This window comes from Terrapene carolina, unplaced genomic scaffold (genome assembly GCF_002925995.2).
Source record: "Terrapene carolina triunguis isolate 2854851 unplaced genomic scaffold, T_m_triunguis-2.0 Scaffold84, whole genome shotgun sequence".
NCBI classification, from domain to species: Eukaryota; Metazoa; Chordata; order Testudines; family Emydidae; genus Terrapene; species Terrapene triunguis.
This window is the reverse complement of record NW_020664435.1, coordinates 42,326,937-42,349,849: the sequence shown is the minus strand read 5'-3', so window position 1 is coordinate 42,349,849 and position 22,913 is coordinate 42,326,937. Positions and strand designations below refer to the sequence as shown.

Below are 22,913 nucleotides of genomic sequence, written 5' to 3'. Positions count from 1 at the left end.
AGGGGAATTGGACACGACTCCAATTTGTGCCTTTGAAAATATCCCCCATATAAATAAAATACCAAGAATCTAATTAGTATTCTAATCAGTATTCCAGTGTCAAAGTCTCATTGCATACAGGTGACTGTCCAGTTTGGATGATCTGTGATGCAGCTACAAACTGAGCTAATCACAGACCCTTGAGGGAGAGCGACTGAGGGGAGAGAGAAGTGATGCAGGAAGATGTGAAACATTGAAATATTTAGTCAGCTCTATCAAACTGTTAGCGTTTCTATTTTAAGAGAAAAAAAATACAAAATCCAATTTTTCCTCTTAGTGCATATTACTCTTGCAAATGCACATACAAAAACAAGTCTTTTTGAATGAATACCATCAGCATTTCAACCAGTTCTATTATATAATCCACAATGGGTTTGCCAGCCAAAAGTGATAAACTTTAATTGCAAGGCTATTTTAAGATGTTGTATAAAGCGATGTCTATTATTTAACTCTCAAGCAGAACTTCATAAGTCATTTCACTGATAATCTTCTTTGTCACTAACACTGTTATGTCTGCACAGTGAGATTCAGTTTTATTTTGTGCTGATATTCCTACTATTCATATACTACCATAATACCTTGAGGCACAGAAACATCTTTACAGCACAAATTGCCTTTAAAGAAAAATATAAAACAACACAACATACAGTAAACACAAAGTAAAGTGTTACATGATGGAAAGATAGTTTTTATTATTACCGTTGAGTTCAATTCTCTAATGCTCTTACCTCAGAATTGTTGAGATGGCATTTATGAGTTCCTGAAAACCATCCTTCACTTGAACATTGGTCAATGTCCACCTTCTGCAGATTTATGTCAACTTTGACAACACCTCTGAAACAAGAAAGCAGCAATTAATACAGGGACTTTGGAGCAACTGGTTCAACTTTTATGTCTGTGAATTGTCTGCATGTACAGATCGCAAAGCACAATTACATCTTTATTGTATTTGGCACAAAATGTTTAATCTAAATACAGAACTTTGTAAGAGATCTGAAAACGGAAGATCAGTTGCTGAGGTAATGGCTGCAGAGAGATCCTCTGTGATGTTATTGCTCCCTGACATGAATCACCATGAGACCAGAACTCAGAAGATCATTATCTTAGATCAAAAGCAATCAGCAAAAGTAAAATGGTAGGTAAGAATAAGTTATATACTCAGGTAATTTGATGAGTCTCAGTCGTTCAAGTTTTAGTGCCTAGCAATTGCCTGCACTTCTGGTCTCCAGTTCTGATTTTCAGACCAGAATATATCTGAGACTAGCACATATGGGATGCCCTCTGGAAGGGATAGCTTTAGTTTCCAGGTAATACAATAAGCATTACACAAACTGCCAGAAACTGCCAGCCACATCATTCTAAAAGACTAACCCTCTTCCAAATGACACACATGTCCTATTGTCTACTCTAGAGGGAGCTATTTACCAAGGTAATAAGACCCAAATCCTGCTCCTGTTGAAGTCCATGGAGAAAGCTCCCACTGATTTCCAAGTAGCTCAATAAATCCTAAGAGAAAAAATAAAGCATGTCCTTTGGAGAGCATTCCTTTACTCCATTGCAAACTCTTTGTATTATCCAATACACACAGCACCTTAGCCTAGGGAGACCAGATAGCAAGTGTGAAAAATCAGGACGGGGTGGGGGGTAATAGGAGTCTATATAAGAAAAAGCCCCAAATATTGGGACTGTCCCTATAAAATCGGGACATCTGGTCACCCTACCTTAGCCCCAGGCCTGATTTTTCATTTGAATTACTTGCCTCATTTAGTTACCATTTCAATTTCCCATTTTGAATCATGTGATTTCTGTTCTGTGTTTCACTGATTGACTGAGCAGTCACTTTGCCAAAGCTACCTCCCATCACTCCCAGCTTACATCTTCACATCTGTCCCCAGCCCCATCACACTACCCTCAGCATGTTTCTTTGACGCATCTGCTGACTGACCTTCACCTGCCTGCTCTCCCTACAGCTCAGACAACACATACCAATAACCAGAGCTAGCTAAAAAAGGAAATATGTTTGACAAAAAGTTTGAAATTTCAAAGTCATTTTCCCTCTGAAGTGACTTTTTGTCTTTGTTCATCCCCTGCCTTGGTCTTTGGGGAGAGGGCAGCTCACAAATAATGGGATCCCCAAGTGGGCGTTTCTCATTTCTCCCACATGTGGAAAACACAATTTGTGTGATTTTGTACAAGTCCTCTGACCTTGAGTCTCTTCTTACCATTCTCCTCAGAGGCATGGGATCCCACTAGGGAACAGACAAACCTCCACCAATGAGGCAGTCCCCTCTACCCAGTCCCCACAAGAAACCTGTGCAATGGACCTGTGAACCTGACCTCAAGCCCCTGAAGGGGATCATGGTCCAGTGGTTAAGGTGTTAGCAAGGAACCCAGGAGTCCTGGCTTTGAGTATCCCAGACCACACAGCAGGTCTCAGACAAGTCACTTAACCTCTCTGTGCCTCACTTATATCCTTTACCTCACCGGGGTGCTGTGAGGATAAATACATTAAAAAGATTGTGAGGTGCCCAGAAACAACAATAATATAGGCCTTATAAGTTCTTTAGGGTACGTCTACACTTACTTCCTGGTTCGGCGGCAGGCAATCGATCCTCTGAGATCGATTTATCGATCCCAGATCGATCCCGGAAGTGCTCGCCGTCGACGCCGGTACTCCAGCTCAGCGAGAGGAGTACGCGGCGTCGACGGGGGAGCCTGCCTGCCGCGTCTGGACCCACGGTAAGTTCGGAAAAGGTACTTCGAATTCAGCTACGTTATTAACGTAGCTGAATTTGCGTACCTTAGTCCGAAGTGGGGGGTTAGTGTGGACCAGGCCTTAGATTGATAGAAGCCAGCCTCCCAGACAAAGATACTGTCTCCAAATCCAACATCCCATCTGCATACCTGAGTATGAACTTCCTAGCCACCAGATGTGTAGCAGAGCCCTTCTCCCCGCCCCCACAGCCCCCTTAACCATCTGCTTCTGGTTCTAAAGTACCCGTACAACATAGTCCTGCTGCATAGTAGCTCGGTGACCACAACACATAGTCCTTTGCTACACATTCTGGAGCATCTTTGGGGCCTGATTCTCTGTTGCCCTGTGTTTTGTATATTCATTTACACTAGAATAAAGCAAGGGTACAATGCCAACATTCTGACTCAATAGCATTTTACACCCTCTTTACACTGATGTAAATGATTTCACGAAGTGAAGGACAACAGAGAATCAAGTCCTTGGTGTCTAGGAAATTCAGTAGGATGCTTCCAGTATATACACCAAATAAATGAGCAAGCACTCTCTCAAGAATCATACTCATGTGCCAGGAACTTAAAAGCTTTCATCATCAAAAATTTCTCCCACAGTATTAGAAGATTCCTTCCACTGAAAACAGACTGATCCAATTTCCAGTTAATCACACTGCCTTATAAACACCTCAAAAGGGACAGTATGAAAAGCAAAAAATGTTCAAAGTGCAGCTACCTAGCTTTAAAAAAGAGAAAAGAAGAGAGTTTCCTTCCTTTCTCTTAGAATAGTCAGTGGAATGAATTAGTCCTGAGGAGATTTATGTTCATCTTCAGAGATTATATACCTGTTACTAGTATTTGACTAGTATTGTGTGTTTCATTATAAAGGTTTTAGTGCAGTGTTTTTGTAAGGGATATTATATAATAATTGTGGGACAATGCCACACTAAAATGTCATAGTAATTAGAATAACTTGCAGAGCATAAAGTTAGCAAACTTCGATGTTGAATCCTCAAGCTCATTAAAGTTTCAAACAAGCCGAACTATGCTAAAAAGCGCAGCCTCATTTTGCAGCCAATTACTTTACAAAAAAAAAATACCACTGCAAAGTCTTAATTTCCACTACCAAATACAGAGATATCCTTACAAGCTACGGATTGCCAGCCCAGCACTTTCAGCCAGTACTCATGGCCTTCTTGGATCTGTGCTCCCGGTGAAGTGCATGACATCAGCTGTGGGCTCTTTAAATTTAACCTGCTAATTTCAGGTTAGGAATCCAATTGCTTAACATAAGTTTTTTAAAGAATGTGACATGTTTATTATGCCAACAATATTACTCACAAACAATTAAAGCTATGTCTATAACACCTTAATCTTTTCAGTGATGTACAAACTAATTAATTTTCACAAGAGTCTAGTATGGTAGGAAATATTACTATTCCCATTTTACAGACGGAGATACAGGGTCACAAATACACTAAATGACTTCCTCAAGTCCATGCAAGGAATCAGAGGCATAGCCAGGATATAACTCAGGAACTCCTGACTTAATCCACTAGAACATGCAGCCTTTTTTGGTAAGAGCACAGTCTATACAAGTAAGACTGATCATCATAAAACAGGAACAGAGCAATAGATTCATTTAATCCTTTGGGCCATTTATGGCCAAATTCAGACCTGGTGTAAGCAAGTGAAACTCCAAAGTCAATAGTTACACTGACTTAGAGTCTAATTCATCAATCAAGGAGATTTTATCTGAGATTCAAAATAAGTCACCACATCTCAGACTCATTTTTACCCTCTTCATGTAAAACATCTTAAAGTGCTTATTATGTTCATCCATAAATTATATAGTATTAGGCAGACATTTTTAAATTCATTCATTCATCATTATGAATTCATCGTTCATATTTAGATAAATACATTTAGTTCATATCTTTGTGCAAATCTACATCTATCCTATAGAATACATTCAGAAGTGCTTGTTGTATTTGCTTAAATGAGGGTTTGGGGATTGCTCAGCCCTCCACAGCCTGCTTCCATCCAAATCAAAAGATCTTCCATATTTCAGGTACCAAAAGGGTGAGTTTGGCCAGGAATAGGAAAATCTGGCTTACTAGTTTAGTATTTTATATGTGATGTAGATGTGAGTGGATCAAGATTCCTGAGCAGAGTTTAATCCTCAACCTTATTAGACTTCACAGTGCTTCCAAGCCCCTGACCACATGCAAACAATAACAAACTGTCTAGGTGCATGTGATTGCTCACAGCATTCAGTTAGCTCCTAACTCTGCCCAACACAAATTTCACCACTCAGGTACATCATGCAGATTTGTACCATTTTTCTGGACCACTTTCGGGTCCTTAAAAACACATACATGCCAACAAATGGGGTTTGCGGGGTAGCCAGTCCTGCAAAGTATTCATTTCAATGGGGCAGTGCATAAACACAGGAGGAGTCCAGTCCTGCAAAGGAACTTGCAGGATTGCAGCCAACCTCACTTGCTCATGATAAAGCAGAGGCTTTTGCAAGTGCTGGAAATTTCTCACAAACATTAGCTAAATATTTTCTTCTACCTGCTGTGAAGAAACTGGTTCACCGGCTGAAAGATCTGTGATGAGTCATCCTTATTAGAGCTGCAGCAGCCTCACCTGTGAGAGTTTATAGAAGCCTTAGGGAAGGAGGGCTTTACTTCCTGTTAAGGAAGAGAACTTATCCCTTGTGTAGATTTTGTTTTTAATTGGTAGAAGGGAGGGTTATTCCCAACACTTTTTTTTTTTCTAAAAAAGGTTGGGTGCATAAGAGAGAAAATAAGATGATTTAAGAATTTCCTAACCACTCTAAGAGTGGGGGTAAAACTGCAAAGCCTTTGTCTGCAACAGTAGGCTGTGCTGTGTGGTGAGCAAGCTGTTGTACAATTCCTATCATGATTAAGAGCTATAAGGGGATGGAAAAGAGATCCGGAAAACAAGAGTGTGCTAGAGGTGGTTACTTATGAGTTCAGCAGTACACAGGACTCAGAGCAATTAGGGACTGTAAATGCAGAACAAGCATTTGAATGTGATTGGACTTATTTTAGACTGAGGAATTTGTAACTAAGGTACTCTACCCCTTAGTGCACTAGAGTAGTACATCATCCTAAGTGGTTTCCGCTTAGAGAGAAGTATGTTGGTTTTCAGCCTTTTCTACATGCAAGATAGTTGAAAAGTCCAACTTTATTCTGTGAGAAGCTTCAAGTGAAATGATTTTGTTCAAACATTTTCATGGAAAGTTTTCATTTCCTCAACAAAAGAAAAATTCAAAATAAGATCGTTTCAAATTGAAGTTATTTTTTCATTTTATTTTGGGTTTTCAAACCTAAACATTTCCATTTGAAACAAGACAAATTTGTTTTCAACTTTTTTAATTGAAAAAATTAAAACTTTTTAAAAAAAACTTTTCACAACATTTTGATTTTGGCAAAGCTTCATTTTTTTATTTTACAAGAGTGGACAAAACATTTATCAGTTCTAACCCACATTCCTGTCACCATTCAGATTCTTCCTCACTTCCTGCTTGAAGTCCTAATGTGACCAGTCTCTTTCCCCTCTCCCCATCCCTGGTGAATTGGTGAGGTTCGTAATCAGCAGAAAGGGGAGGTGGGTTGTGTCAGAAGGACAGGGTAGAGGAAGAGAAGTTCCTAACAGGGAGGAGGAAAACAAAACTGGTAATGGTTCTTCCTAGAAGCAGTCAGAAACCTTCCTCTCTTCTACACACAGTGCAGCCCAGCAATAAAACTAGGAAAGAGATTTCTCATGAGTAAAGCTGGGCAAATAATGGATTTTTTGGTTTATTAGCAATTCCAAAAAAATCCCTCCCCCAAGCCAAAAAATGTAGTTTTGGGTCAAACTGACAAATGGAAGTTTTCAACATGTTCAGTGAATCAAAAAGTCAGAAACAAAAGTTTGTCAGGGTGAATTAAATATTTCATTTCACCCAACTTGAAGGTTGTGATTTCAACTTCAGGCATTTTAACAAAAGCAGAGGACAAGATTCACAAAATGAGTAGAGGAACAGGTGCCTTCCTTATACACCTCTACCCCGATATAACGTGACCCGATATAACACGAATTCTGATATAACGCGGTAAAGCAGCGCTATGGGGGTGGGGGGCTGCGCACTCCGGCGGATCAAAGCAAGTTCGATATAACGCGGTTTCACCTATAACGCAGTAAGATTTTTTGGCTCCCGAGGACAGGGTTATATCGGGGTAGAGGTGTAACTTTTAGCCCAGTCATTAGGGCACTCACCGAGGATGTGGGAGACCTGGTTTCAATTCCCGCCTAGGCTCTCCCTAATGTGGAGGAGGTATTTGAATTTGTGTCTCCTACATTCCAAGAAAGTGTCTAGCCACCAGGCTATTCTGATGTATGCCTGTCTTAGTCCGTCCTGTTGAAGCTTCCACTTTGTATAATGAATTGATTTAATAACTGAAGCAGGGATCTGCCATATCCTGGATGAGTACCCTAACCATCAGGCTAGAGAGTCTCTCTCTAGGTACAGAGACATTGAAAAAAAAATCCAGCAGCAAGTCACAGTGTCCTGGTCAACTGACTCAGGCTCTTGGGGCTTGTGCTACAGGACTAAAAACAGCAGTGTGGATGTTGCCACTCAAGCTGGAGCCCAGGCTCTGAGACCCACCCAACTCACCGGGTTTCAGAGCCAAGGCTTTAGCCTGAGCAAGAACATCTACGCTGCTACTTTTAGCCCTATAGCATGGGCCCCAGTCACTTGGACTTGGCTCTGAGACTTGATGCTGGAGGAGGAGGAGAGGTTACAGTGTAAATGTAGCTTCTCTCTCTCCCCCATCCATCTCTCTCTCTCTCCATCCCATCATGCCCTGCCCCCAAATGACTATTTGTTGTCATTCGTAGTGGCAATTCAGAGCCATTCACGATTACAAGGAATAGTCACTGGCCCAGGGAAACTTTGTGGGAATGACTATAGCCTGCTTATTGGGGCACTCCCCTGGGATGTGGCAGACTGCTGCAATCACTATTTAAAGATTTATACGAAGTGGGGTAGCTTCAACGGGAGAGACTGAGAAAGACCTCTGCCAGACTATCCCATACCCCCATGGCTACAGCAATTAGCTGGGAAGAGGGATGGGAGACTCACATTCAAATCCCTTCTCCATATCAGGCAGAGACGGGAATTGAACTTGGGCCTGCCACATCCCAGGTGAGTACCCCAACTGCTATGCTAAAAGTTATGAGACCACTTCCCTTAGCCAGAGATACTCATGGGGATTAGGCAGTGTCCTAAGTAGTAAGGCCATCACTTTTACACTGTGCATCTTAACTATTTTTTTTACTAGGTCTCTCCAGCATGTGTTTCCCATCTCTGTATCTCTGTCTTATTTTAACTCCACAGTTCTGGTAAGCCAGTAATAGGGATTGGAACGCGGCTAACAGAGCTTTTTAACCTACTTGAGAGATGTAAAATAATTTTAAAATAGATTTGTGTGTGAGGTGTGTGGCATTTACAGAATATATCACCATATTACAGTGTAGTAAAAGCTTTATTGGCATTCATTTGTGGTGACCTCTCTTTTGCATCCATCCCAGACATACCACACCATCATATGTATGTGTAAAGCATATACAGCTATGTAGGATGATTATATATTTCTGAAATCTTTTACTGGTATTAATACAGTAGCTAACACAGGCTGGTTAGCTACCCACATTTTTAGTTATTTTTGATTCAGTATGCCGAAAAGGGAACATATGGAAGAAGACATCCTACTAGTACATATAGGGATCAACTACTTCCAAATGTTATATTTACAGAACTAGCTGGGAATAATTTTAGCTTTGCTATCTTGGTCCAAGTGATCAAGACACAAATGTCAACAGCATGATAGTAAAACTTGGCTTGTCGGCACATAGTATCAGTCTGATATTCACCCAGGCTGACAGAACAGCTTAGCTGAACCCAAGTCACAACCACAGTGATAAGTTAATAATAATATTAATGATAATTGTAGACCATCTGGCAACCAAGTGTATTTTGTGCATTGAAAGCTAATCTCCTTATTACTATAAATATTCTGTTTTCTATCCTTGTTTTACAAAGCTGACACAAAATACTGCTTCAAGATTAGAGGGTCATATTTAACATTTTGGATTTCCACAGACAAGAAATTATTAGTTTGAATGATGTATAATGGAGAATTGTTGAAGAATGATGTCATCAAGGATTTTCCATCAGGTCAGAAGGTTTGATTTAAGAGGCTTTCATGTCTGCCTTAATTTCCAGCACCACTGTTTGTTGACATTCTGTCTGCTTCAAAATCAGTGCCAGTAATTGATTTAAACTTGTTTTCCCAGCTTAGTGGTTATCTTGATATTTTCAGTAGTTATACTTCATTGTAACAATGAGTTACAAACTTTTGCGTCTGCAGGAGAATTTTTGACACCAGTGTCACTCTGTAAAATAGAAAGAGTATATTTCCTTTTCACAGTGCTGCTTACAAGCAGAGGCGCACAGAATGGTTTGCCAAACATTTAAACAGTGACAAACATGGTCCTTCTATCTCCTAGATTTTAGGAGTCTTTTTGTCAAAGAGGTCAAGTCTCAGTTGAACAGGAATGCAGTTTGTCTAGTGCTTACCTATATAAAATTAAATGCACACGAGCAGAGGACAAATAAAAATGAAGAGATGTCAAACGTATCAATAAAAGATCCTTGTAATCAGTTCTGCTTATAGTCTACCCATATAAGCTAAACAAGCCTCTTAGTCAAGAAGATATGAGGAGAGACAAAGAATTAGCAAGACTTCCAGCAAGTTAGAGCTAGATGTGAACATATAAAGAGGACACAACCTTTAAAAGGGAATTTGGAAAAGCTCTCTAGGTTATATTCATGCTTTGTAAAGGCTTCAACTGTGAAATATATATTTCTTTTGAAAAATGCTAGACTGACCTCCTAAGCTGACCATTCTGGGCATGAAAGGATTCTGCATAACTAAGTGGAGTATAAACACTTCTGTTATGTGCTATATTAGAAAACAGAGAAATCAATGTAAAGAATTTAAAGGATCAAACACAAACATCACAGTGCTTCTCCCAGCTAAAGACAAGCTTTAAGGCCGGACTGTCAAGTGGTGGAGAGGATGTCATTCCTTGGCTCCAGAACTCTTCCTAGAGGCCCTTCCTGACTCTTACTACCAGACTCAGGCTCCCAACTCCCTACAGTACATCCCTCTTACCATGTGCTGCGGAAGAATTGATTAATTCCCCACAGATGGTGCAGCCTGACTACTCTGCAAATCCCTGCACTGCTAGACAGATACATACACATAATTAATTAGTTTGGCCAAGATTTTCAAGAGTCACTAGTGATTTTGGGTGTCAATTTTTGGTTGCCCAACTTGAGACACCTTAAAAGGATCTTGAGTCCTCAGAACTTTCTGAAAATCAGGCCCCTTCAAGGTGTCTCTAGCTGGTTTTCCAAAATTACCAATCACTTTCTAAAAATGTTAGTATAAAATTTACAAGTGTGCCCAAGTGACTTAGGTGCCTATGTCACATAGAAACCTAAGTCTCATTGATAGTCAAAGTGCTTAAGTCACTTTGGAAAACACTCAGCCATTTTTAAAAATGTTGGTCTATATGTATGCACATGATTGCCACTTAGAGCTTCAGATGACAATAGGAACTTACTGTATGTGTGGCAAAGAATAGGATTTTGATCTGTTCCCCCCACTACAATTCAGTTTTCATTAATACTGAGACAGATTTTTCTTGCTAATAGCTATAGCACTATTTCTGTTTTTCAACATACATTTTCATAGGAGTACCAACTTTCACTAAAAATAAACCTGATCAGAGAACAGGGGATAGCAATGTGGGCACATGAATTAGGATTCACCTGCAAAGGAAATCCCCATGGGCCTTTGGAACAGTATTACAAGTGTGGAGTAGTTATATCTGAAAGAAGATTAGAATCCTCAATCTCATTGACAACATAGGCTTCAGATCTATGGCATGCATTGCTGCATATCTGGGGATTTCCCTGTAATTAAATCAAAAGAGCTTCTTAAAATAGTCTCTCTTTCTTAAGTTATTACTTAGCTGAATTCTGCCATCAGGGACAGCCTTGCACATGGGGACTTCTGTGTCCACAAATTGAGACTGTGGATTGAAGGAATAAAAAGTGGTAAAGATCAAGGGGCAGATCCTCAGTTGGTGTAAATTGTCAATGCTCCACTGAAGTCAATAGAGCTATGCCAATTTATCCCAGATGATGTGCTGTCATGGGGGAGGGGAGGAGAAATAATAGGAGTTTGCCCCAAAGAGCAGGTTCTTTCTAGTCTTCCTTCCAAGTGTTCAAACCCAAAATAACCCTCACAAATGTAACGTGCACTTCAACCCTGTCCACATTTTAGTCCTCACATAAAACCACACTGTTGCTGTGTTTCGGACTGAATTCCAACAGTCCAAGATTCCAGCAGTGACTCAAGAAGATTTGTTGGTTTTTAATTTATTTATTTATTGTTCCTTTTTCCTAACCTCTCTCTATCTGTCTCTCCTTAGTCTTGTGAGCTCCTTAGGGCAGGGACCATCCATTTGTAGATGTCTGGAGAACATTGTGGGTGCTACGCTAAACAGATAATAAATTATCCATATCATAGTAATGGGACTTCTCTGATCCCACCAGTTGCTGTCCTTTCATGACCATAAAGCCAAACGTTTTGAAATGTTTAGGAAGTAAATGCTTAAAATGATCCATTTATTATCTTCAAAGTCAAATCTATTGTCCCCCTTCCACTCCCAACTTATTATGGGTCATAGTATCTTAGGATAAGAAGGTATCAATTTCCCCATTTTACAATGTTTTTAGGATTACAGAACTAATATGTGAAGTCATCTACATTTAGCATGTAATCCTCCATAAACCTTATCCTATGTCTTTCCTTCACTATTTGAAATATTGCAGACTGGATTGTAGAGTTTAGGGAATTAGAAAACTAGTTTAAAATGTGAGAAAGGAATTAAGGTAAGGACTTGAATCTCCTATAAAGGGGAAATATTAATGGCCAAATTATTTTATTTCATTTATTCGGGATTTGTTTTGACCTATCTTTGAAAAATTTTAATAACAAACTTGATTCCTGTTACATATTTAACAAACTAAGAAGCTACGTAAAATATTCCCTGGGAAATTGTTGTTTGTTCATATATATGAATTTTCTCCAATGGATTTATTTGCTTTCAGTAATGCACTTCGAACTAAACACCATTCTACATGCCTTAATATGGGTTAGGTCCAATTCCTGCTGAAATTGGAATGATGGCTCAGTGAATTCCACTATCTTTATGGAAAGAATGACCAGGTTTGACTATTCAGCAGAAAAAAATCAATGGGCATTAGGCACCTAAACACATTTGAGGAACTGGATCTGAAAGCCAGAAAGACAAGCATCAGAAAATAAAAAACAGTACTTGGTCAGCTGAATTTGGTAGTCCATTTATTTTCTGTAAATGCTCCAGCACGTAGCATCATTCAAAATAAATGGTCAACCTGCTGATAATGGAATCATCTTTCAGATGTACTCTCCCAATAGTTCTTCTTTAAAAAACAAACAAAAACAAAAGAAAGAAAGAAAGAAAGAAAGAAAGAAAGAAAGAAAGAAAGAAAGAAAGAAAGAAAGAAAGAAAGAAAGAAAGAAAAAAAACTCGCAGATACTGTACCAGACTCAAAGAGGAAGCAGTCTGGACTTGTTACAATAGCGGGAAAGGGAGTACCTGTGGCCTTATGATATTCAGGCCTAGTGTAAGATACTGATGAGTAATAGTCATGATCACTGCCCACAATGTTAGTGCATTACAACAGGATATTAATGAAAATGAGGGCTGTATTCAAGATACTATTTAGAACTGAAAAGGGAACCACTAATGGCTAGTCTACTGAATACCAAACTGTGCGGTTAACTTCCACCAGAGCTATCCAACCTCCACGTTGGCCCACTAATCATCTGCAGTTGTAGAAGCAATGTACTAACATCCAACTCCCCCTCCAGAGGTCAAATATGCACTTCTAGAAAGTAAAATGCATCCACAGTGGGGAACACATACGCAAGTTTCTTCACACCATTTAAATTCTGCAGTGGGGTTGCACCAGGACCAGCTAAACATGAGGTTTCTGCACCATAGAAGGTGATTCCAGGTAAGTATATAATGGAGGTCTGGTAATTACACTGAGAGGGGTCCACAAGATTCATGACAAATCCTATTGCTCCACCACTCTGTGCGGGAGTAGCAACTGCAGAGGGACTGAGTTCTAGCCCTTTCTGTGCCCACGCTTTAGATGGTGAACACCATCCCTAAAACCTCATTACTCAGGCTTTATAAGGAGAAGGAGGAGGCAGGGTGGTGGTGGGAGAATTTCACTATATGGTGCATTTAGCCTCTTTAAAAAAATCTATCCTTGCGACCAAATGTATGTTTTCCCAAATGGTAAAATAAAGCACTGCCATTGCCACTGTGTGATGAACAGTCCCTTCTAAAAAAATCTCAAAGCCAACAGAAAAGGCTAAAAATATAACAGGTTTCTAAGGAAATAAGAAGTCCAAGCTATTTTAGAACTATTTAAGCAGTGATTGTCTTAAAAGAGCTGGGATATTATCATGCGTACTTTGAGTTCTCTTTAGTTTCTCGACTTCATTTTAATATTGGCCTACTTTGCTAGCCTTTGCAAGACAAGATATAGGACCATATTTTCTTCTAAATTCTTTTTCTGGGGCTTCACCTCAGGTAGTCTGGTTTCCAGTTCCTGGGGCAGAACTGTCCAGGACAGATGACAAGATGTTTTCAGTAGAGGGCTCTACCTTTGCAGGTCACTTCCTCTGGCAGTGCAGAGTACAGAGGCCTTCATGGCCCAGAGTAAGAGGTTACTCTTTAAACTCTTTATGGTTACATTTTCAGAATGCCATTGAAGAAAGGTCTAGCAACAAATAGCAACAGCTATTGGACAGAAATAGTAGTCATTTGTCCACTCTATATTTGTGGTAGTACTCATATTCAACCAGGAGGAACAAATTCTACTCTCTTTTGCACCAATGTAGGTTTGAAACATTTCTGCAGACTTTAGTGGGATTACTCCAGATCTACCTGGGTGTAACTAAGAGCAGAGTTTAGCCCTGTGTTTTTAATAATATGAGGTGTCCATATACTATTCACAGCATTTCTCAAATTTCATTGCACTGTGACCCCCTTCTGACAACAAAAATTACTACATGACCAAAGAAAGGAGGACCGAAGCCCAAGCCCCGTCACCTGGGGAGGGTGAGCAAAGCTCGAGGGCTTCATCCCTGGGCTGGGGGGCTGTAACCTGAGCCCTGGTGCCCAGGGCTTCAGTCCTGGGTGGTGGGGCTTGGACTTTGGCTTCAGCCCGGGCCCCAGGAAATCTAACACCAGGCCTGTTGACCTCATTAAAAGGGGGTCACAAACCACCTTGGGGTCACAAACCACAGTTTGAGAACCGCTGCACTGCAATGCATTCATATAAATACAAGCAAAGGCAAACTCCTCTTCTGTAAGCCTAAAGAATACTCTTCCATCAAGAAAATTAATGTCTGACTGTGTCACACCATGCATACAGTATCATACTCCAGAGATAAGCAAGCAAGTATATAAAAAGTTAGAAGATGTTTAGAGTGGGCATGCACTAAATTACCGCTACTGCTCTCATGCCAGACAACGAATGGAAGCAGCATTAACGCATCCCTAACAGATGGTTCATAGACACATTTTGTTGGGGAGAATCAGTGTAACTTCTTCAAAAGAAAGAAACCAGCATATACGTGTTTTGTTAGCATATGGGCTTTAAATAGGAATTTGAAATTTAAAACATGTTGTGTCACTCAATGACAGATGGAAAGGGGAAATAAAAACCTATTCTGGGAGGCAACTTATGGTGATTAATACTAATGTTGTAATGACTATGTCGAATTTTTCACTCCGTTTCTGATTTCATATTTTTAATTGATTTCTTCTTTTAAAAAAGTATTGGGGTTTGGACTGCCTAACTTTGCACCTAAGAATTATAGAAAATCTTGTGCAATATTAGAATAATTTATGTTTTTAAAAAACTACAAGGCTAATCTTTTGTTTTCTATAAACTATAATAATGTATTTTTAGAGCTGTCAAGCGATTAAACAAATTAATGGTGATTAATCGCGCTATTAAACAATAATAGAATACCATTTATTTAAATATTTTTGGATGTTTTCTACATTTTCAAATATTTTGATTTCAATTACAACACAGAATACAAAGTGTACAATGCTCACTTTATATTTATTTTTATTACATATATTTGCACTGTTAAAAACAAAAGAAATAGTATTTTTCATTTAATACAAGTACTGTAGTGCAATCTCTGTATCATGAAAGTTGAACTTACAAATGTAGAATTATGTACAAAAAATAACTGCATTCAAAAATAAAACAATGTAAAATTTAGAGCCAACAAGTCCACTCAGTCCTACTTCTTGTTCAGCCAATCGCTCAGACAAACAAATTGGTTTACATTTGCAGGACATAATGCTACCTGTTTCTTGTTTACAATGTCACCTGAAAGTGAGAATAGGCGTTATCTCCCATAAATGTAAATAAACTGTTTGTCTTAGCGATTGCCTGAACGAGAAGTAGGACTGACTCGACTTCCAGGCTCTAAAGTTTTACTTTTTCTTTTTTTTTTTGAGTGCAGTTATGTAACAAAAAAATCTACATTTGTAAGTTTCACTTTCACGATAAAGAGACTGCACTACAGTATGAGGTGAATTGAAAAATAGTATCTCTTTTGTTATTCATTTTTACAGTGTAAATATTTGTAATAAAAATAATAATATAAAGTGAGCACTGTACACACTGTATTCTGTATTGTAATTGAAATCAATATATATGAAAAAGTAGAAAAATATCAAAAAAATTTTAATAAATTTCAATTGGTATTCTATTGTTTAACAGTGCAATTTAAACAGTGATTAATTTTTTTTTAGCTAATCGCGTGAGTTAATTGACAGCCCTAGTATTTTTCCAATATTTTGTAGAATATCTTTGTATGTATATTTTAAAGTACAAGCTCATCTTTCATGTATCACTCCACAAACTGAAAACAGGAAATAAAACATTTGACCCTGACAGTGTGAATCAAATGTATGTACTTCTCCCCACCCCAATCACATACAATATTTACCAGAAACATTTAACAACCTGTATTTCAGTTGTGTTTTAACAATAATAAAACATACATAATAGTTTAATCACCTTTAATATTAACCTTTCAACACAATAGAATCTGTTTTAAACATGCTAACAACATGGCCCCTTTCAGTATCTTCAAATAAAAAAAAAAAAAAAAAAGAGATGATGAACATAGAACTCCAAAAACATAGTTGTATAACAGCTGCCCAGAGGTGCATAAAATTGTTGCAATGGACTCTGTATCTAGTTAATCATTGTTATGCCAACATGCTAAAAAGCACATTTATGGGGAGGCAGGGTGGGAAGGCTGCAGAGGTAAAGGAAATGCTTTGTATTGCTACCATAATGACCTCTATTGGTCAATTTGTGTGGCAAGTATTGCTCCAAAATGGACCTGGTATATTGCCTGGGGTGGAGAGGGCTATCACAGTGTGGGCCTACATCACAGAGATGTGTCTGTGGCAAGGCTGGGGCTGTACCCAGTCCAGCAGATGTGTTCTTTGGTAGGATGAAGAGAAGTTTTAAGGGATCATGTGGATAGAATCCTGGCATGAAACAGAGTTACTTTAAAGCTCTAGACCCTCTGCTGCGTCAGGGCCTGATTCTGCTCCTGTTGAAGTCAATGGCAAACCTCCTATTGACTTCTGTGGCACAGGATTAAGCTCTAAGTAAAGATCTTAGTTCTTAGATGGACGAAGCTGAAGGGATCAGCCAACAGCCAGATAGCACTTGTTTAGGGATGAATAAACTTTTGTGGATTATATGTTCCCCCTTCGCCCCAACAAGAGAAGGCTCCATGCTGTGCACCACTGCATGTACAGTCATCTCCATTTATCTGTACCTATAAATTCACTGAGTGTAAAAACAACGGATGTCAGTGAAACACCAGCACTTTTCTGGCACATGAACTCCTCTTGTGCTGTGCTGGGCCAAGCTCTGAAGAAATTACAAAAGAGCAGCCAAGTTGATTTTTGCCCTTCTGAGAAATTCGGCAACAAGGAGCTTGCAGCTGGGCTCAACTCTTGTTAATCCAGTCAGTGCAACATGTGAGAAGAGTTCAGGGTACAAGAGCATCATTCCACTGGAGAAGAGTCACTCTCTGTTGGTCTGGAGTTTTCAGAGACATTTGGCCATATTCATCCTTGGTTTGACTCCAGTGAATTTCATACTAAGCCTAGAAAACCGTAAGTCACAAAAATGTTTGGCTGAATTGCACTTGTTGTCATTGGCCTCCCTACCTTGAGTGCTGGTAAAGCATATAATGTACCTCTTTGTTCTTGGCTACCTCTGCTCAACAGCTGATTCCCAAAGTAAAGGGGCACCAAATACACAAAAGAAGCTTTGCACCTTTATTTTACCCACAAAAAGGCTAAAACCCACTTCAGAAAAAAAAAAAAGAAGGACACAGTGGGGAACTCAAAGGAACTCCAGTATGCATTATCTGGTGCTTTTCCTAGCAACAAAAGTTCCTATGGTCCCATCCATGGGCTCCAGCCTGCAGTCTTTCCTCAGGCAAATCTCCTGCTGATATCAAAGTATAAAGACTTCAGACTTGGGCCTTTGTACATTTTTCTCTACTGTTCACAGCTCATTGGCTACCGGGGAATAACTTGTATACAGCTATTTAAACATCCCATGTATCAGCTTTTATGACGTGAAATAGCAGAGGCATAAGGGAGCATTATATTACACGTTTATCTTTACAAAAAATATTAATGTTTTACCTGTAGCCATCTAAGGATCTAACTATATGCATTGTGTTGTGAACAGAGGTGACACAGGTTTATTCATTTGCATGTGCATTATTATCACCTTTGAGCACATCCCGGAGTGGATGGGTTTGAAAGACTATAAATTGCAGTTTGCAGAATAAAAATGATGTTTTCTGGCTGGTTAAAATTATGTCTGGGATTGTGCTGGTTTTAATTATACACCACAGTAACTAATGACACATCAGCGAACATTTAACTACCAACTCTGCATTCCTCCTGCAGTTAGAAATAACTAACTACAACAGGCAACTTCTGCTTTCTTCTACACACGGACACATACCCTGCTTTCTGACCATGAAAATTACTCCCCCAGACTCAGGTGATTAGAGAAAACAGTATTTTATACATTGTCACAAACAGTGATGCTTTTACCAGGCAACAGCTCCCTAGAGCATGGCAATAAAGAGCTCAGCCAAGGTCTGCCTCTAAAGGAAGTTTGATTTTGCTATGTGTTTGATTGAGGGTGGGGGAGTTGTTCTAGAATTGGATGATCAAGTTAGTTGAGAGACAAGTTCCTGGGTGCCCCTTCCCTACAACAAACCCACCTGGAATTTGTGGCACCTTCCCAACACAACTCTGAGTACTAGTAACTATAGAAAGGAGTTCTCCTCCTACCTGAATTCGGGGAGAAGGTTTGGCTGCAGCCCATAAAAAGCTGCTGACAGAGTCACTAGCCATCCAGGTTTGTAATTCCCATTCTCACACTCCAGGTAGGGCGAGGACCATTTGATGTGGTTCTTATCTGCCGTGTGGCTGTACTTCTTCTTCCAGCTGCTCTCCAAAGTTTTAGGGCCCGGGGTTAAAACCTTCCTGTGCAGATGTGGCCTCCACTTGCGCTTCAAGCTGTGGAACCACTCGGTTTCGATCGAGGCATTGGCTAAATGGTGAGCTGTGGAGGACAAATCCTGCAGGAGGATCTGGGTCTCCTGCCGGCTGGCCTGGAGGAAAACCTGAGGAGCAGAGGACAAGGGCTCTACATTGAAAGTAATAGCTGCTCTGGATATGTTGGGGTTCCCTTCCAGGAGACTCCTGATCAAGGCTTGGTACCACCCCATGTCCTCCTGCAAGTTCTGCTCCCGGGATTTATTGCTCTGGAGGATCATGCTCAAGAAGTTGGTAGCGTGGAGGAGCGTGTCCAGGGCACCGTGCAAAGAAGGGTGAGCGGTGAGGCGAGACTTCCCAGCCAGGCTGGCCAGTTCGTATCTCCGAGAGCAGTTGGCGCGCCCCAGTTCCCGGGAGTCCCCCGTGTAGAGGAAGGAGGCCACGTTTTGGGGCACCTCTTCGGTGAGCCTCTGCGCCAAGATGGTGCTCTCGGTAGATCTGCTCCAGGGAGCCGGGGGAGGATCCGGGCTCTTGATGTTGTTGTAAATAGGCTGTTTCCCTGTGATTGCTTTCTCTTTGTGGTGCACCGTCCGCCCTTGGCTGGATCCAGCCCCGACCCCCAGTTGGGCAAAGAGCAGGAGAGAGAGAAGCAGGCGCCGAGCCATGTCCTCGGATCTCGCAGGCACGGCTAGGTCCCTTTACTATTATTATCACGGCTATCCCCACTCACCCCCAGCAAGGTGCAAAACAACGATCAGTGGCAGTGGCGTGTCTTGGCAAGGCAGCTGCAGCGGAAAAATTCAAGTCACCTGTGGCGATGCCCAGCGAGCGCGCCCTCTGCACGGTGGGCAGCGCTGGGAATTACGCAGCCCGGCTTCCGAGCAGGTTGCAGCCCGTCCCTCGCTCCGGGGAGAGGCTATAGTTAGCCTGCTTACGTCCTCATCCCCCCGCCGCTGCCACCGAGGTGTTCTAAGGCGCTGCACGCAGAGGCGGCCGCGCCCTCAGCCGAGCAGGTGGCAGGTCCCGTCTCCCACTCCGGACACACGCGCCTGGGCTCCGCATCCTGCGGGCATGGCGAGGGGCGCGCGGACGGTGCCGGGGAGGCGCGGGGCTGGGTCCTGTCGGACCGGCTCGTTCCTATGGAGCGGGTGCCGGGCTAACTGAGCGCTCGGGTTTCCCAGCCGAGAGAGCCACGCTCCGCCCTCTCCCGGCTGCGGGAGGCTGTTCACCAGGCTGCTCTGCCAGAGCCAACCCCTCATTACCGCTGGCCCCTTCCCAACCAGCCCTCGTAGGTGCACGCCCGCTGTCCCGCTCCCCGTATGGCCGGGTCGCCTGTCAGTCACCCGAGAGCCACTGGCGGGCCGGGAGGAAGGCGCTGTCCAGTGCTGGGTAAGGAGGCGGCGGCGCGGCTCGGGACTTGGAGCCCGGTTCCCCTGCAGGCGGCGCCGCTGAGAGCGGGGACAGCGCCCTGCAGGGGGTCCGCGGCTCAGCCTGCAGCTGCGGGGCCGGCCCAGCAGAAGGCGGGAAGTTGGGGCGAGGGTGTCTCCAGCCCCCTGTTCCTCCCCCTGCCCACGGGAGGGGGCCCGGCCCGGGCTGTGTGGAAGGGGAACAGGAGGGCGGCTCTCGAGTCGGCCCCCAGGAGAGGTTGAATAAAGGATGATGTATTTTAACTGGGTGGGGATGGGCGTAGATGAGTCGAATAGAGACATCTGCTGGATGGGCTTAAAACGATACCGCTGCTGCCTTAGCCAAACTGACTGCACTGGGAATAGATGAGAAACTCGGGTCAGTTATAGGTACGGAAGAAGAAGAAGAAAAGGAGGGTGGCTGAACAGGGGATCAGGATGCTTAAAATACCCTTCGCTCAACACAGGGAGGAGCGCGCTCAGGCTTGGGGGGCTACAATTAACGCTCCAGGCTCACTTTGGGGCCTGGCTGTCTGCTGTTATGAAGAGCATCTTCTTGTCATTTTCCAGCAAAATATATTCCTCTTTAAAGAAGTAGGTTCATAGCACTGGCTAGGAAAAGGTGGATGGTACATGTCAGAGCCACTGTATATTCTTTTCATACAGCTATCCCGGTGCACTGGAATCCAGGATCCCTGCTAGGCTTGTACTGGACTACTTCTAGTCCAGGATAGATTGGATTGAGACATTTACTTTACTTATAAAACAAATTCTGCTTCTGATTCCAGCAATTACTGCTTCAGCTACCAACCTCAATACCCCCCTTTCATTTCTTTTTCCCTGCTGCTGACTCCGCACCTATTTCTATGTTGCCCCTTAAGCATGGCCTGTCTTCCAAAATCTGTTTGCCTAGCTTTCACCTCATTCAGATTGCTCCCATAATCACACTTCTGCAGCATTATCTAACATTTTAAAAAGCACACATACAACTGAGCCGCCTAGATCTCTCCTTGCCTAAACTGACTAACCCTGCAGTCATATTTCTGTAACCTGTGTCCTTCCTTGCCTTTTCAATCTTTTATTCTCCACTTTTCTGTTAACTCCATAATGCCAGCTCTGTGTTCACTCTCCCAGAATAAATCCTTTAATCCAGTGGTTTGCAGAGCACTTGCTTATGTTCCATGGAGGGCTGACAGATCACATGGTTTTCCTCCTTATTAAAAGACAACTAACATGCATTTAAAACTTTATTACTTTTCCACATAAGCAACCTTTGTAATTGCCAGAGGGATGTTATGTGAACAGGAATGAGGCCCTAATCCAACAAAAATATTTAAGTACCTGTTTAACTTCAAGCATTGACTTCAGTGGACTATGTACATGCTTAAAGTTTTATTACTAGATCAGAGCTCTGCAAAATTATGCATTGGAAGGGAGGTAGTTCATGACACACTGTAATGGGGCATGGCACCCACCTCTCACAAGCATCCCCTTCTAGTCAGGTGTATCTGCAGCCTTTCCGTTTATGGTGATCCATCAGTGGTTTCTCAGGCAGTTTTTCAGTGACTCGGCCCTCCAGTTGAGTCACATACACTGTCTGTATGTGAAACAAACAAACCCCTTCTGGGATATACAGTGTTTAACTTGTCCTGGCCCTGGTATAGGGCCATACCCTCAGGGCTTCTTGCCTGGAAACCCTGTCTTCTTGTGGCCCTCCCTGGGCTCAGTACTACTCAGTCCCAGCAGTCAGCCAGGAGCTACTTCTTAGTTCCCCAATCCCTGTCCACACTGAGCTGTCCATGGTCCTGCTGCTTTTTCAGCCAGCTAGGAACACAACGCTCTCTCCTCCAGCTACAGGCAGCAAGGGACAGGTGCTCAGCACTGCAGCTCCTTTTATATGGCTCTGCTGGGTCCTGATTGGCTGCTCCCTGCAGCCTCTCTCATTGGCTGCTTCCCCGCAACCAGTCTAGGCTGCTTGCAGGACTTCTCTTCTGCTCCTCTCTGGGTTGGGGTGTGGCAGGACCCTGAGGCCTCCAGCAGGGAGCCTCTGGGCCTAGCACACCCCCTCACACACTATTAAATTGCAGTCTACTCTTGTTTAATTTAAATATCTATTTTGGAATTACAAGAGAGTAGCTGAAAATGACTAGCTAAGGAGGGTCCATATTATTAGTTATGTTTTTATATACATAAACACACTGTAGCAGGAAGGTCTTATGACCAGATGGCTTAGTGGTCAGTTCATGGCCTTATAGTTTCTGTCAGCCAAGTCATCCCAGAGGGGGCCCCCTCTGCAGCCTCAACCACCCCCACTTGCTCCAATTTCTCCTCAATGAAAGAACGGGGGGGGTTAACGTAGGGGGACTCAGGCCCTCCCCTTCCACTGGATCCAAATCCAGGGCCCTAGGGGTTTATTAGAGTGTCCGTCTGTGCCTGCAGTCCCAATGGGGGCCAGCTGAGGTCACTCAATTAGGGTGAACTGCAAAGAATGGGGCAGATAATCCCCAAAGCTGGTGGATATTTTCAATACTTAGATTTACCAAGACAGCATAAAACAGCTTCTTTATTACCTCACTGGTTGCCCAGAAGCCAACAACACAGTTCCCTTGAATTAACCCAGCCTCAGGCCTCCATCCAGGTACCCAAGTCAAATATGATGAAGATTTCTGGAAATCTTATTTCATCATATAAAAGAAAAGGTTCTACCAGTCCCAAAGGATTGGATACATTATCTCCCAGATTACTGAATATTCCAAATCTTACCCAAATACCCGCTTACAGCCAATTCTTATTAACTAAACTAAAATTTATTAAAAAAAGAAAAGAGTCATGGTTAAAAGATCAATATAAATACAGACATGAGTTCAATTCCTG

General features: G+C 42.0%; 1 protein-coding gene across 1 annotated transcript in view; it reads right to left on the bottom strand.

Annotated features, from left to right (window-relative positions):
* GPR158 (G protein-coupled receptor 158) overlaps positions 1–19,298 on the bottom strand; it is a 353,319-nt gene extending 334,021 nt beyond the window's left edge. Inside the window, exons 1-2 of the mRNA XM_026649344.1 lie at positions 18,427–19,298; positions 768–873 (exon numbers count right to left, since the gene is read on the bottom strand). Of these exons, the coding sequence (XP_026505129.1) occupies positions 768–873; positions 18,427–19,298 (978 nt within the window). The remainder of the gene's footprint in view (positions 1–767; positions 874–18,426) is intronic.
* Positions 19,299–22,913: the final 3,615 nt, after the last annotated feature.